Source organism: Carassius gibelio, chromosome A10 (genome assembly GCF_023724105.1).
Source record: "Carassius gibelio isolate Cgi1373 ecotype wild population from Czech Republic chromosome A10, carGib1.2-hapl.c, whole genome shotgun sequence".
NCBI classification, from domain to species: domain Eukaryota; kingdom Metazoa; phylum Chordata; class Actinopteri; order Cypriniformes; family Cyprinidae; genus Carassius; species Carassius gibelio.
In genome coordinates, this window is record NC_068380.1 from 10,136,123 (window position 1) to 10,151,945 (window position 15,823).

At 36.2% G+C, this 15,823-nt stretch overlaps 1 protein-coding gene across 4 annotated transcripts in view; it reads right to left on the reverse strand.

Annotated features, from left to right (window-relative positions):
• Positions 1 to 114: 114 nt before the first annotated feature.
• LOC128021123 (disks large homolog 2) overlaps positions 115 to 15,823 on the reverse strand; it is a 180,449-nt gene continuing 164,740 nt past the window's right edge. For 2 of the 4 annotated variants that reach the window (XM_052608070.1, XM_052608071.1), the window contains 9 exons: positions 12,813 to 12,989; positions 11,774 to 11,849; positions 9,110 to 9,155; positions 5,886 to 5,936; positions 5,656 to 5,757; positions 4,272 to 4,444; positions 3,819 to 3,928; positions 3,618 to 3,709; positions 115 to 2,975 (listed from right to left, as the gene is read on the reverse strand). In XM_052608070.1, coding sequence (XP_052464030.1) covers positions 2,869 to 2,975; positions 3,618 to 3,709; positions 3,819 to 3,928; positions 4,272 to 4,444; positions 5,656 to 5,757; positions 5,886 to 5,936; positions 9,110 to 9,155; positions 11,774 to 11,849; positions 12,813 to 12,989 — 934 coding nt within the window. In that variant the 3' untranslated portion in view covers positions 115 to 2,868. Of the gene's footprint in view, positions 2,976 to 3,617; positions 3,710 to 3,818; positions 3,929 to 4,271; positions 4,445 to 4,773; positions 4,798 to 5,655; positions 5,758 to 5,885; positions 5,937 to 9,109; positions 9,156 to 9,421; positions 9,522 to 11,773; positions 11,850 to 12,812; positions 12,990 to 15,823 lie in introns of all 4 variants that reach the window. The other 2 variants (XM_052608068.1, XM_052608069.1) reach the window with 2 other exon arrangements.

The following is a 15,823-nucleotide window of genomic DNA, read 5'->3' on the forward strand; positions in this document are numbered from 1 at the left end:
AAATCTAGATGTCAGTAAAGAGGTGCACTCTCACAGCGCACAGTAAGAGACCAAAACAGGTCGAAGCATTTGAGAGACAGCTGTCAGTCATCTGTAGAGTAAATTTCTCTCCAATTTTTGAAGGTGAGTACCTTCATGTATAACTAAAGCAATGTCTTTATTTGGATTCCTCAAAGCAACCAGGGATACATAGGCCTACTGCCACAGGATGCAAAGAATATGTTCCTTTCTTTGTTTTTCCTCCAGAAAAGCCAAAAGAAAAAGACTGAAGTAACAAATTTGTAACAATTGTTAACGGTACAGTCTCACTTTTTCTAAGTGTGCTTAATTTGTTACACCCATGGAATGCTGGGAAATGATACTTACAAACAGAAGGGGGATGTAAGTGTTTAATAATTTAACTTTAATCTCTCAAAAAAAAAAAAAAAAACAGAGGTTTGGGGGTCAGTGTTAATTAAAGATCTCCTAAACAACTACAATAAGTGTAAACAGATATTTATATACAAAATTGCACATATAATTTGGGATTTAAAAAAAAAAAGAAAGCAATGTGTTGAAAATAATTTGCATCGCTTGTTTGGGGATAAATAAATCACAAAGCGAACTCACCGGACACAGACACTCCAAAACAAAGGAGTAGACTGAATGCAATTCAGGTATCAAGAATAAAAGATTTGTGTGGTAAACAGATGCACTCTGATTCGAAGGTTTAATATCAGTGATTAAGCCCTATCTGGCAACCCTGAGACAAAAACAACCCCATATCAGCACGTTTGACTAAGCTGAACATTCACTTGGAATTAATGGACCGAATCAGACTATGAGCACCATAAGGCTCGGAGACCCTCATTCAAGTGTGTATAAACTGCAGGGTTTTGATTTTCACTAAAGCTACAGCATCATTTGAGATTCACTTTTTATTTGAGAGTTAAATGTATTTCTAACAAAAAGGGTACCCCAAATCCTGTGAGATGCTTTCATGACACATTGTGTGCATTACCAAATTTATAAAATGATATGCAGATGAACAATCACAATCACATTGAATAAGGAGAAAAAAAACTACACATTTAGAGGAGAAAAAATAATTTCACAGCATTTAAAATGTTAAATTTATATTCTGATAGACACTGTTGCCATCCATGGTTTACACTGTCATAATAACATATACATTATCTATCAAATAAATTTCATATTACACCATTGAGAGCTTCACTGTGATATTCAGTTTCTCTCTTCTGAAAATCCCCCTCTGTGTCCACCATCTGGTTGAACACAATCTGTGAATAATTTTCTCAAATATACAAAAGTGCTCAGTCTTCAAGAAAGCGTAAAAAATGTCTATCTAGCCCGAAAAGCCTCTTCCCTTTTTTTAAGGCAAGTGGTGACCAGTAGGTCAAAAGACTCTTGCCACAGAACCGTGCTGTATCAACTCCCAATAAATATTGCAACAAATAATTCCCCCTGCATTTGAAACAAGTGAGCAGAGTTAATGGCTTTTGGCATTTGTAGTTTCAACAAATGGCGAGAGCTTTACAATTAATGTAAAAGGAGGGGAATATCTCTCAACTATACATGTAAAGGGCACAAATGACGTAAGTATGCAGCATGAATGTGTGGACAGGAAGCCAAGGTCATGTTCATAAGTGTAAAGCATGCCAAAATGAAAAAATAAATAAATACAAATAAATTAAAATGATCAACTACATTTATGGAGGAGCAGGACCTCTTGCAGACCTTGTCCCTTTGGCCCTCATTTATCTCTAAACTGTAGCTGAGGTACTGTAAACACTTTAGAGGGTGCTCAAGGGAGGCCAAACAAATCTTCAACAAATGATTCACAAATATCAGGCTCCTTCCTGTTATCTAATTCACATTCAGTAGAATCCTCAGCCAATTAAAGTTGAGTTTCCGAGAATTTCAGAACTCTTGTCAGATTAGAATTAGCGGATTCCAGAACTGGTCGGAATCATGCAGTCATTACCTTTCATTCTCACCAACACAACAGCGACGACACAATGTGATACAACAGTACGAGTAAAATCTCCTTTCCAAAATGATTTTTAGACAAAGTTATATACCATCTTCATAAATATTTTCTGTGCTGTTGTGGCCTCTATCAATATAAATAGCAAAATATACTGTCATATTTCCTATAGCTAGTTGAATCCCCTTATCCATTTACACTAACTAAAGCATCTTAAAAATACAAGATACCTTTCTGAAAGGATCCAATAGAAATAATGTACAATTGGAACTAAATCTTTCAACAAAATGGATGTCTGTACAAAACAAAATTAACAAAATAATACAACAAAAAGCAACACAATCAATGTGCGTGTTCTTAGCCACAGGAGTGCATAGACGCTAGAGAGTTTGTGAAATGAGTCTGAAAGATGTGTGAAACCAACCGATTGGGTGAAAAGTGAAGAAAAGCCTGATTTTCTTTCTTCTTGGAGGTGGTGATGGGGTGTGGAAATCATCCGTGATGATCTGACCTACTTCTTTGACCTTTTGTTCGGAATCCCAACCGAAGATTGTTTGAAGAAGAATACTCGGAGCTAAATTTGTTTTCTTTTTCTTTGTTAAATTAAAATGCTAACCAATAAATATACAAACAAAGAGTTCACTTTTTTTGTTGAGACTAAAAATGATTCTAACACTTCGTGGTGTACATTCAGGAACATTCATATTGAAAGTGAAAAATGCAATGTAAAACAAACAAACAAACTGAAAAAAAAAATCACTTTAAGAGTTAACAATAAACATTGCCTTAATAATAATTTATATAATATTACAAATTATTTCTATGTGTGTGTTTTTTTTCTCCAGTCCAAGGTCCCTGCCAGGGTAATGTGTTTTTTTTTATTATAGTTTTTCTTTTGAGGGAATCCAGATGTAAGGTCCAGACTGTTCCTCTATCACCATCTTACACTGGCTATAAATGTCCTCTAGCGTCTCTCCTTGAACCAGCGCTGTAAGGAAAAGAGAAAGAGTTTTTGTCATTTTGCACCACAAGAGGTAAGAAACCCTGATGACAGTTTCATAATGATATTTTTAACTTAAGGGCCCATCAGCCACATTATTGCTATGGATTCTTGTGCATACATTTTAAGAACAGCTAATACCCAGCAACAGAATATCTAACAAAGTAGTGAGAATTATGTAGCCTATGCCTATTCATTTAAAAATATTTTGTATTTTATTTCTGTTAAGAAAAATAATTATTCTATTTAAGCATGCAACATTATAAGGAAAGCAACAGACTTTTTAAATCTCTTCCAGGAGCTTTCTTGCAGATGCAGAGCAAAAAAAAGCAGTAGTCAAACGTGTTCAAAATGCCCTCATATTAATCATAATGTCACTGCACGCTTTTTCATATTCCTCTCAGGGGTCACGGTAATGCAAATTTCAAGAGCAAGTTGATGTGTTTCACTCAGGGGAGACCATCAGCAACATGGCTCTGCTGTCAAACATGATGGATGTAATAGGCTGCAGGGGTTGGCCTCTGAGGTAATGTATATGCAAGAGAATATCAGAATATGCAAATGAGGTGATATCCAAGCATAAAGGGGCCTCTCAGGTCCTCTGGATGGATTAGGAAATTTTTCTGTTACCTGAGAAATACTCGCCAAACTCCTGCTCCAGTTTCATGGCACGGTCGTACGTCTTTTTGGCCTGTTCCTCCGTCAACCTCTTATTCATCTCCCTGAAACGCACAGATTTTAGAAGTGTATCAGTCCCTGAGTCTGAGTGCAGAGGAATTTGTATTATTTATGGAACATATATGGCATCATAGAAGTGTGTGGTAAACTTACATTAAGGACTCAATGGATCTAGGCTTTATAAAGATGGCAATGGGGTAGAGTTGTGCTACTTGTAGTCGTTTTATCGCATTCCCAGACACGTCAAGTATGCAGTGTTTTCCCTAGAAAAGCAAAAAAGTTCTTGCTAAATTCTAGGAAGCTGAACAGTAGAGTAAGGGGCCATTCATAAAAGACACATTCAAGGCCACAAGGACAAGTGTTGGCCTATGACATGTTTAGCAAGGAAAAGTCCTCTAAAATATCGACGTTGACTCTTTACCACATTACTGGCAAGTACTGTACATCTGGAACATGCTAAACTGGCTAGGCAACCCAAATTGTGAAATTTATTTTAGGCAAGGAAAGCTTATTTACATTATTTCATTCACAATGGAATTTCAAAGCGCTAATAGAATATAAACATTAATGTATAAATAGTAATGCTGTGGTTATAAAACTACTGACCCTCTCAGCCACGTATTTGACAGATTGTACACTGGTTCCATACAGATTTTCATTGTACTGTCCAGCCTCGATGAACTTGTGCTCTTGGATGTCTTTCTCCATCTGCTCTCGCGAGGACACAAAGTGATAATCTCTCCCATCCACTTCATAATCTCGCTTTGATCTGGTAGTATCTGAAATTAGTAAAAAAAAAAATCCAAGCTTTAGTTTTTGGTACACTTGGGTACTCTGTTCTACAACACATAGAAATCATCATCATTATTATTAACATACACGTTAATAAGAAATACCTTAAGTTGTCAGAGGACGGAGGGAAAGTCTACTTTCAATCACAAATGAACTATTATGTGTCTACCTTTCAGGGTGACATATTAAGAGATGGAGATTTCTAAGCAGAAATACCCATAGATCCCACTGACTAGATGAATTGTATACTACAGGGAATAACTATTACACTTTCTACTTATAATCTTGCTCACTGCAGACTAATATTCTGACTTACCTTCTTGATCAGAACTGTTAGCCGCTTTTTTAAATTATGAACAAACAAAAACGGTTTAATAAAATTCTGGAAAACTGAAAAACAAACAATAAATAAACTGTTTAAGATGTAAAACATGAAAGAGCTCTGTGGCACTCATCAGCAAACTCTCAGAATGACATGGGATTTTTATTCTGAGATGAAGACCTACATAGTTTTGTCAATATTTTAATATTTTGACTAATATATGTAGCACAAGCCAACAAAGCTCTTTCCCAATAAACAAGGGAAGGACAAATAGAAAACAAAGGAAATGTTACAATTTGTGGATTACGAAGGGATACCTTCAAGGTTTGCTCTAAATGCTTTTCATGTTTTTTATTTATATGTAATTACTCTTTAGACCACTTGTAACTTCTGAAAACATCACTAGTGACTTAGTTGAAGTTTGTTAATCAGCAGACCTTGAAGTTGTATCACAGCACAATGAAATTAGTTTTTAGGAACTGGATTTAAGCACACTGGGACAGTAGGGAACACCACGGACTCTTATGGTCAGGCCACTCACCTTACCATCTCATTTTGATGAACCCCACCAGAACTGCTATCAGCACAAAGGCTTAAAAACCCCCAAGACTACTGGATTTAATTACAAACTACCTTGGCCAGAGGTTTTTCTAACACTCCAATTGATATCCATGATGGCCCAAGTGAGAATAACACAGTACAATATTGCTCAGTTGGGCTCTTTTAAGATATCGGTTGAGTCAGCCTCTACTGAAGGTTAGTATCTGTGCATACTAAAGATATAATAATAAATAATTAATGAAAGATCCATAGTTTAGTTTATCTAATAATTTAACCACCTGGGCAGGAACCGCATGATCTCTGTAGGGTACTTACGTGGCACACATGATCCAAACTTGTCAGGGAACTCGGAAATGAGGTCATCGTTGATTCTATCCTTCATGGGCCCCAAGATTATTACTGGTCTAACGTAATTAACTGTTCAAACAGATAATACAGGCACAGAAAATCTCGGGTTTCAAATCGAACACCAATCACGTAATCTATTTACACTTACTGTGAACGTCATACAGTTCAAGAATGAGAGACAGTGGAGAGGCACTTACTCTCTTGTCTGATGACGGGCTCATATGAGAGGATCAGTTCCTCTTGACTCCCTGGAAACAGAACAGAACAACATACTCAGTGGGGAGGGTGGTAATGAGAGGACTCCGCTTGCTTTTTGCAGAACGCCGGTGATCAGCATGGCCACATTTGGTGCGCCCTTCACCAAGGTCTCTCATCTCAGAGCACAGCTCAAGTGGAAGTGTAAATGAGTTACTGAGCATGTAATGTCATCACGTGCTTGTTGACAAGGACATTTATATTAAAAAAGAGAAAAATAAAAAAAGTGTGACAAAATTGAGTTAGCGCTCATTTGGGAGATTAAAGGTATCAGTGGAAAGGCGATGATGGACAACAGAAAAGCAATTTAATCGCAGATGAGACTGATGTTTCAGAAAGTGGCAATACTAATTGAATATAATAGTCCAATTATGGAAACCCAGGTCCAATGTGACGCTAGTTGTGAGGTGGTCTGCGCACACAGGGACTTAGAGAGCCAGAGGAGTTTATTTTTAGACCTGGAACGAACAGAAGGAGGCTGCTGCAGGAACACAATATGGTTATTATCCATCGATTCAATCCCAGATAGGATCGAGTGTTATTCTGAGCTAGAGCTTAATTGTTCTCATTGGCAGTGGTAATATTAAACTATAGAGAATGAATCACACATAAATCAGCTTCTGTGTAGTGCTCCACTCTTACAGAAAACTATTTAAGTGCTGTGGAAATGCTAGATGGCCTCTTGTGTAGTATTGCCATAAACACAAAGGATTATGTCCATTTAAAGCCTTACAAACACAAAGCACATTTTGAAGCTCTGTTTGGCAACCTAATGAACTGCCCACAGAAGCATAATATTGAGGCATCAAAATATGTTACAAATATTTTGCCTCCAAATATTTCATGTTTGGCCAAATTCTAATGGCAACACTGCATGTTTACATTACTGATCCCATTCAAGCAGATGCGATGAGAAAAATGTTGACTATAATTAAACATTTTATTCAACACTTATAAAATTTTGAGTTAAAAATTATTATTTTACCTAATATCTGAACATGCAAATTTTATGCTGATTAGAGTGGAGCTCTATTGTTAGCACCAGACTCAACTGAATATATTATTGCGAGTTGAGTCTCACATAGCTGGTTATGTAGAGTGTTCCAAATCAGTAATGGCTCTCTGAGAAGGCAGCTGCCTGTGTAGGTAATAATCAACAAGGCAGCTCACTTTGAACAAAGCTTGAGCTGTATATTCTTTAGAATTCTGCAAAATAACTTCTGTGCATTAAACAGAAGCCAAGTTGAGGGGACAGCATCTGTGAAGACTTTAAACAAGGTTATGTGGGTTTGAGCAATGCCTGGAGTTTGTGGTGGAGACAGATCATACATCATTTTGTAAGACTGGACAGTGACATTGGCCCTCTGACTCTCAGCTATAAGAGCCTGAACTTAAGAATTATGCTTCTACTAATATCACATGAAAGACATGGTGACTTAAAAAAAAAGAAGAAAAAAGAAAAGTATCTTATGCTCATCAAGGTTGCATTTATTATAATCAAAAAAACAGTAAAAATAGTATTTGAACACAATTTGAAATAACTTTTAATTTATTCCTGATATGGCAAAGCTGAATTTACAGCAGCCATTACTCCAGTCTTCATTGTCAAATATTCTTTCAGCATTCTGATTTGGTGCTCAAGAAACACTACTTATTAACAGTGCTAAATATTTCATGCATTCTCAGGTGAATATAAAATTCACAAAAGTAGCACTTATATGAAATAAATGTATTTACTGTAACCTTTAATCAATATAATGCCTCCTTGCTTCCTTCATTAAAAAAAGTACTGTCCCCAAATAATAGTGTACATATATTCATATCAATGAAATGTTTGCTGAATTGTGACTCTGAAATGTTTAAACTTAAAACTGCCATCAGTGGCAAAACTTGTATCTTTCTGCATGTTAAAGCAAACAAACTTTAAATGATTCTTTCTGACAGCACATATAATTTCTGATCAATGCGTTTTTTGTCCATTTCCAAAACAAATTAAATAAAAGCCACAAATCCTGTTTACAGACAGGGGAAAACAAACAAGACATTTTTCATTATGTTGACAATGGCTGTCTAGAACAGCAACATGCCATAATGACCATTACATGGAAAAACCTAATATGTCCAAAGTGACAAGCTCATCCAGAGACTTCTGAATTCACACATAGTCTGAAAACCTGCCACTCTCAAGATGACTACAAAACCTGACACCTAACGCTTTGGAGCTGGACTATGATACTTTATCTCCAACAAACTGAGCTGAAGTCATCAGGTTACTCAGTAACTTTTTCTTATAGAAGTGTTGTTTTATGTGTTCTATAAACTTTTACAGTCAAAATTGGTTGTATTTGGTTGATAAAATTAGACTTGAGTTTAAAGAATAAAATAAAATTAGACACAGGAGATTAAATTAGGGACCCAGTACTAAGGGAAGAGAGATAAACACACTCAACCTAAAAGAAATATCCTCTCTTCTGATCATATATATCAGCTTTTGTTTTTTAAAACCATATTTTATTAATTGTGTTGGCTAAATGCTCCTGATGAGAACATAAAAATACATTGTTAAAAACACAAGACAACATTTGGCACAGCACTGCAGAGACATCAGAAGACACACACAAAAAGACTAGAATGTCTAGATTTCCATTAGGAGAACTTCATAATACGTACTTATAAATCTTTTGATAAGCATAATCTTATTTATTTATTTATTGACAAAATGTATTTTTTTCTCAGAATGTTTCTCTGATTGCAAAAAAAGTCTGAATTATGAGATATAAACAAAGAATTGCACAAAAAGGTCTGAACTGCAAGATAAAAAGTTGCAATTACCTTTTTGATTTGATTTGATTTTTAAGAAATAAGCTTACATAGAGAATAGCACCGCATTTTCGACATACAAACTAACAAAAATAATTTGACAACTACTGACACATTATGTTCATGCAACATTTTAGCTACCACATAAACCTAAGGATAAAATAGCAGGAATCCCTAAAACATTACAACCTGTGGACAAACATACATAAGTTTTCTGACATGCAGACAGGCCTGTGGTTGTTTGAGACAGCTAGGATGACGCAACAAAAAAGAAAAAAAATCTGAACTGAAATGTTACATATGTGCTTGGGAGAGGGTTACTGGGTCCATTCTTTAACACACTTACTCAGTGTCTTTGCTCCGTACCCGTCCTCCCCTATTCCAGAGATGTCCTACACCACACAGCCGATCAGAGAGGCGAGGGGGGGTGGAGAGAGAGAATGAGAGAGGATGGGAGACAGAGAGACAGAGGAAGAGAGAGACAGTGAGGTTGTTGGTGGGGCGGGCAGTAATGCCAGAAGAAGAAGGAGGGCATGGGCTTCCTGGAGCTACCTACACACCTAGACCTTTCAATTCACCCCGAGGATGCGTTTGTGTGAGCGTGTGGTGTTTTTATGCACCTGCGTGTGAGAGTGCACGTGTGTTTGTGGCTACTTACGTTCTGAGTCACTGCCGTCTTGCTCGTCTGCGTCCTTGTTCTTGTAGAAAGGGAACTTGCGTGAAAAGATGAAGTTCTTTCTACGTTTTTCACTGAATGACTGTGCGGAGAGAGAGCATGGTGCAAACAGGGGGCTCTAAACGCTGTCACAATCATGCTGACAAAAACAACACAACGACCGGAGCTGGACGTGAGGGACAACAGCTAGGAGACAACCAAACATCCAATTGTTTCTTATTGGCAGGATCATGCACCTAAATCGAATGAGTAATTAACACATATTAAATACGCTTTTATTTGTACTGAACTAATTACATTATTTTTAGCTGGAACTTAAAGTGCTTGGATGATCCTGTAAAGGTGATCTTTGGTTGTTGGGAAGGCTGATCCAAACCCCGCTGTCCATGACATCACAGCACCTGAGCTGTTTTCAGACAGCTCAAATGTATTCAAATTAAAACATGTTCAATTGGAAGGAACATACAAGGGAGGTAAACAATGATAAACAAAAAACCAACTGAAGTTGATTTTAGTGCCATGCAAAGGCAAATGGGATTTTAAAAAAAATGACTCATATTAAAATACCACGCATGCAGGACAGTCCTGAGAGGGTGGCATGCTGACCAAAGGGGCCAAATTTGTGCTGCTTGTGTGTATTATTATTATGATGTTGTGAAGGTGAATTGTTTTTAAAAATGGCTATGAAATGCAACAAAAATAAATGAGGTAACATATATGACTGATGTGATTTTCTAGCTGATTTGGTGAACCTGAGGTTGATATGCTGTTGATATGCTGTCTGATATGAATGTAATTTTCCTGATAAATTACAATTTGTGATAGTGAGACCCATCTAGAATATGTACAAATCTTCTTTTACCCCAAAATTAAAAGGAAAAATTATGTAAAATTATTCGAAATTTATTACAAATCGTATAGTTTTATGATCATTAAGATTTTTTTTATTATGAAATGTTATTAAAATTACTTTTTACACAATGCAAAAACCATAAAGGAAAGAAACAAGAAAAATTAGTTTTAAAGATTTAAAGTATGAAACATCATTATAATTTATTTTCATTTATTTATTTATTTTTTACTGAATTTAATTAATGCTTTAATAAAATAAATGTGTCCAGACATAATGTGATAAAGTGTAATGAGAATGTGATTTCTTTTTTTTTTTTTACTTTACAATAATGAACATCATGATTATTGTGCTTAATTACCAAGAACTGAAATGGTTTTAAAAATAGGCTTAAATTTTCTTTTAACAAGAACATTATTTTTTTTTCTCATGATTTTGGGGTGAAATATAACCCAGACAGTTCTTTAATAGATTAAAAGATATATGTTTGGCAAAATAAATATATAATTTTGTGTGGTTTTGTGTGCATCTTTGACTATTTTTTTTTCAGCACAGTGTACGATTGAAACCAATTGTACCCCTGATAGTGACAAAAGAAAATATTCATCACTATGCTAATCCTTTCTATTATAAGGCACATAAACATTCTTAATCAATGCATTTTCAATCAACAGTGAAATCCTATGAATCATAAACCAGAAATGATACATACACAAGTTGGTTCATCTTAACACAAAGACAAAACCACACAACAAATCGTCAAGTAAACCATCAGTGCCAACACCCCCACTCCTCTCCCATCTTCAAAAGACGGAGAGAGAGAAAAAAAGAAATAGAAACGAGACAAGAAAGAAACTGAAATTTGCAGGTCTGGCTGCAATGTTGCTATGGATACTAGTGGGAATCACAAGGCTAAAAATCTGAACGGCGCTGCGGTTGTGTCCCGAACTAAAAATACACCCCACATCCTTCAGTTTAATTGAGTTCACCTCTCATGCACAAACGAGAAATATTTGCTACAGACGACCTTACCATACTGATTCAGCAAAAGACGCTATAGGAGACACATTTATGTAGAAATGTAATATTTGGGCTATTTCCGTGAGCTGCCTGCGTTGCTGCACTGATGCTGAGAGCTCACTTTGTCACACTGCGGCAGAAGGACAAAGTCCCACACACACACACTTTCACTCTGACTGACTCAATGACCCACCAGCACAACTTGAAAAGGGGAAATACATTTAAGATGATGGCACGACAGAAACTAAACTGGACAGACTGAAGAAAGGAAAGAGAGAGACTAGTTAGATTACACTAGATGAGTGAAGAGACACAACAGGGGCTGCTGGTGAACTGTGTCTAAACTGTCATTAAATAACTGGGCCCTTCTTGCTTATAAATGAAAACTGGGGCGAACAGAATTTCGGATGTTGGCACTGATAAAACCATTTTAAAGACCATCACTCAACAAATGCAACACTTACCCCTTTAGAATCGAGGCTACCGGGTTTTGCGTTGAATTTTACCGTCTTCAGACGGGCTCTCTCTTTTCTCTCCACCCTGCCGCAGTAATAGAGACAAAGTCAGCCAGACAAATGTACGGTTTCCACAAAAATATTGGGCAGCACAAACTTTCTTTTTGTGCTGGTTTACCACAGGTTTCTCAAGCACCAAAACAGCATATTGGAATGATTTCTGAAGGATGATGTGACACTGGAGACACTGGAGACTTTGCTATCACAGGAATAATTAACACCTTAAAATAGATTTAAATATAAAACTGCTATTTTAAATTGTAGTAATTCAGAATATTATTGTGTTTTTCCTATAATATAAAATTAAATGAAGCCTTGGTGAACTTAAGAGACTTCTTTCATTAAAAATTATTAAAAATGATTACAATACCCAAACTTTTACACAGTATGTGTACCTATAACCTTAAACGATTTTGTTTTACATAACCATTTTTTCCTGATATATCAAATCAAACAGTCATGTTCTGCTTTAATTTTTATGTAAATAAAAAGGAAATAATAGACAAGAATATGATAGGTTAATATTAATGAATGACCCATTTTTGCTGCTTATTATTCATATGCTGTATTCAACTCTTTCATATCAGTTTTCCACTGTGTGTTCTCTTTAAAGAGCCAACTTAAATATAGGGCAGTAGGGTGATGATTAGAACTAGGGCTGTCACATGTAAATTTAGTACAATTAACTATATAAAAAACAGTTCAGTAAAAATATCACTCCTTAAAAAAGGGAAGCACTCATGTTATGTTTTTTAATAATTAATTTCAATAATTTAGGTGGCTGTGCTAAGTAAATATTGATATATTCAATTAATTGAGATTAATTTGATCACTTAGCATATTAATGATATTTATTTGTATTTTTAATCTAAAAAGTAAGACTGGATGTGGATTGTGATTATCAAATTACTAATTGGAAAAAAGGTGGTAATTAATCTCCACTGGTCAAATGTGTTTAGTCATGTAGCTGATTCAGCACAAAACTCACCTCCTCTTGCTGGGGATGACGCCCATCTCCTCACTGTCCCCTTCGGGCGTCACTCTCCTGGCTTGCCACCATTCATCATCAGATGCATTGATAACATGGAGGATGTCTCCATATCGGAAACTGAGACCCTGGCTGGGCAGCCCACTATCCTTTGCCCTCTCATAGTCAAACAGAGCCCTGCAGAGAGGCACACACACACACACACACACAACATCAGTTTTACAGAGCTGACACATTCATGCAACATTTTGCATCCGTCTGTCACTAAAACGGTCTTGAATTGGCAGTAATGGCTAACTCATTCTAAAGCAGCATGTGTGAAATGTGCAGATACAGCTGTAAAAGGTACAATACGTGCCACCAGCCACAGTCAGCACATATTATAGAGTTGCACTGTGTGTGTGTGTGTGTGTTTGTATATAATGATGTTGGGATATGATGGATTAAAACAACAACTGAATGATTTGTTCTAGCCTCGGGAATCTATAAGCAGTTCCCATCACTTTTCTTGCCAAGCTTGGGGAGGGAGGGAACATCATATTAAATTAATATATCTGTGGGATACAACTAGAGCGCCATTCTGTGGTCTGTTTTAAAAAATGAAGCAGTTAAACAATAAATTCAGAGAACTTCTGCCCTATTTCCTGTCTCCTCTCTGCTGTAAGGTAAACATATACTGTGACAGACACAATATTACAAAAATATGCATACATTCAAAACTCTGTGGCTGGTAGGAATTTTTTTTTTATTAATACTTTTTTTTTTTTTTTTCAAAAGGATGCATTAGATTGATCAAAAGTGACAGTAAAGACTTTTGATAACACGTTTACAAAAAAACTATTTCAATGAACTTTCTAATCATTAAACTATCCCGAAAAAAGTATCATGGTTTCCGCAAAAAAAAAAAAAAAAATGTTTTCAGCATTTATAACAAAAATGTATATTTCTGAAGCAGCAACTCAGCCTATCAGAATGATTTCTGAAGAATCGTGTGATACTGAAGACTGCTGAAAATTCAGCTTTATCATCACAGGAAAAAATTACTTTCTAATTTGTCATAATATTTCACAATATTCCTTTATTACAGTATTTTGGATCAAATAAATGCAGCATTGGTGAGAATAAGGGACCTCTGATTGACAGTCTGTAAACATGGGAACCAGGTCTTTTTCTCAGATGCTGCATACCTCAAAGTATATGATACATTTCAAATCATTTTGAATGAGAAATCTCAGCTCCTTCACATAAAAGAAAACCAGTTAGAGAGAATCACAAATGAGATCAGAAATGCAAAGCCATTTCAAAGGAGATCACAGTTTACTATGCACTCCTGCCATCTGAAGTGGATGTATTACTATGCAGTGACAGAAGAAACCTCTCATTCATCCTCATATGGAGGAGCACTATCCACAGAAACAGGCTACCATTTCAAAAATAACCGTGATTCATGTACTCATGCTTAGAAAGAGACACAAACACTCTATTTTAAGAGCAGATTTTATACTGATGATGTAGACTCGAAGGCCAGATGAGAACACTGTCTGAGGGGTGGGTGCATGTGGAATGGAGCCACCCAATGAATTTAGTGTGTTCTTCAAAAATAAGCAGGAGAAGTAATATTTTTGTACTTTTTATTATGTTCTCAAACTGTGCCTGCAAAAACACTTTTTACAGATATACAGCCATGCTGTTTTCACTAGTCAAAAGAAGCACTATAACTAAGAAGCATCTGCACACACACACAAAAAACAACAAAAAAAAACAGACAGGCTGCCACGGTCTCCTGTAGACCTACTGAGTACACAATACAAGAGATAACAGCAACAATGCTCATTAAGCCCGTTCCTGCAGGTACATTTAGTCACTGCAAGCCTAGCCAAAATGCTTCAATGCAGACTTGGGTTATTACATTTCATGTTTCTCTCTAATGTCTATACAATTTCTTATTATGTTTGGGTGAAAACAAAGAAGCCACACTGAATGATACCCACCTCCTAACGGCAAAGGCTTACAAAAATGATACTTCAAAATGAATTGTGAATGGCAATCGGAGGGTAATTAAGCCAAAGTAAACCAAACTTTGACCCCTTGATGTAAATGTGAACACAAAAATAAGTGGATGTCTGATAACAAAAAACAACATCAACAACAAAAACCAGACATCTATTAAAGGATTTATCATTTTAGAACAAGCTGTTCCTAAAATGCTGCAATGACACCACAAACTAAACAGCACCATGATACTACCAGGATAAAAGCTCTCACATAAGAGGCTCTTCTGAATAAAAGTGTGAGTTCGGGGAACAAAAAAAATAAAAAAATATATTTTTTAAAAACATAATTTTTCTGCATATTGTGTAGGTGATCAATATCATCCCAAGGATGAAATCAATAAAAAGATACACACGCTACCCATACTGCACTGCTGTGAGCAGATACCTGCATGACAAAATGGGCTGCACATAATGGCTTGCACATTTGTTGCTCTAATAAATGGAACATTGATTCTCACAGATTTCATTTCACAAGCATGCAAGCAAGTTGTATTTTTGGACAAAATGCTCTAATCTAGTGAAGTGATGGTGCAAATGTGTCTGTTTGGGTCACTACAGTGCATCATTATTTATAAAGCAGGCAATAATATACAGTGTAATGGCGCTAAGTCACCATTACGGATCTGTTACAAACCATATTGAGTGCAAAAACCAATCATCTACACCAGCAGTTCTCAATTCCAGTCCTCGTGCCCCCCTGCTCTGCACATTTTGTATGTTTCTCTTATCAAAAGTTGGTTCTTTTCGAACTTAAGTGCCTTGCGAAGTGGACATCACAGGATATTCCGCCATGACTCCAGTTCGAAGCGAACGTTTATGTTCCATTCAAAGTGCATTGAAGTTCATGCACGGAGCTCACTTCTAATGAGCTGATTATCTGAATCAGGTGTGTTAACAAAGAGAGAAATGCAAAATGTCTCGCAAGGACTGGAATTGAGAACCACTGATCTACACTAT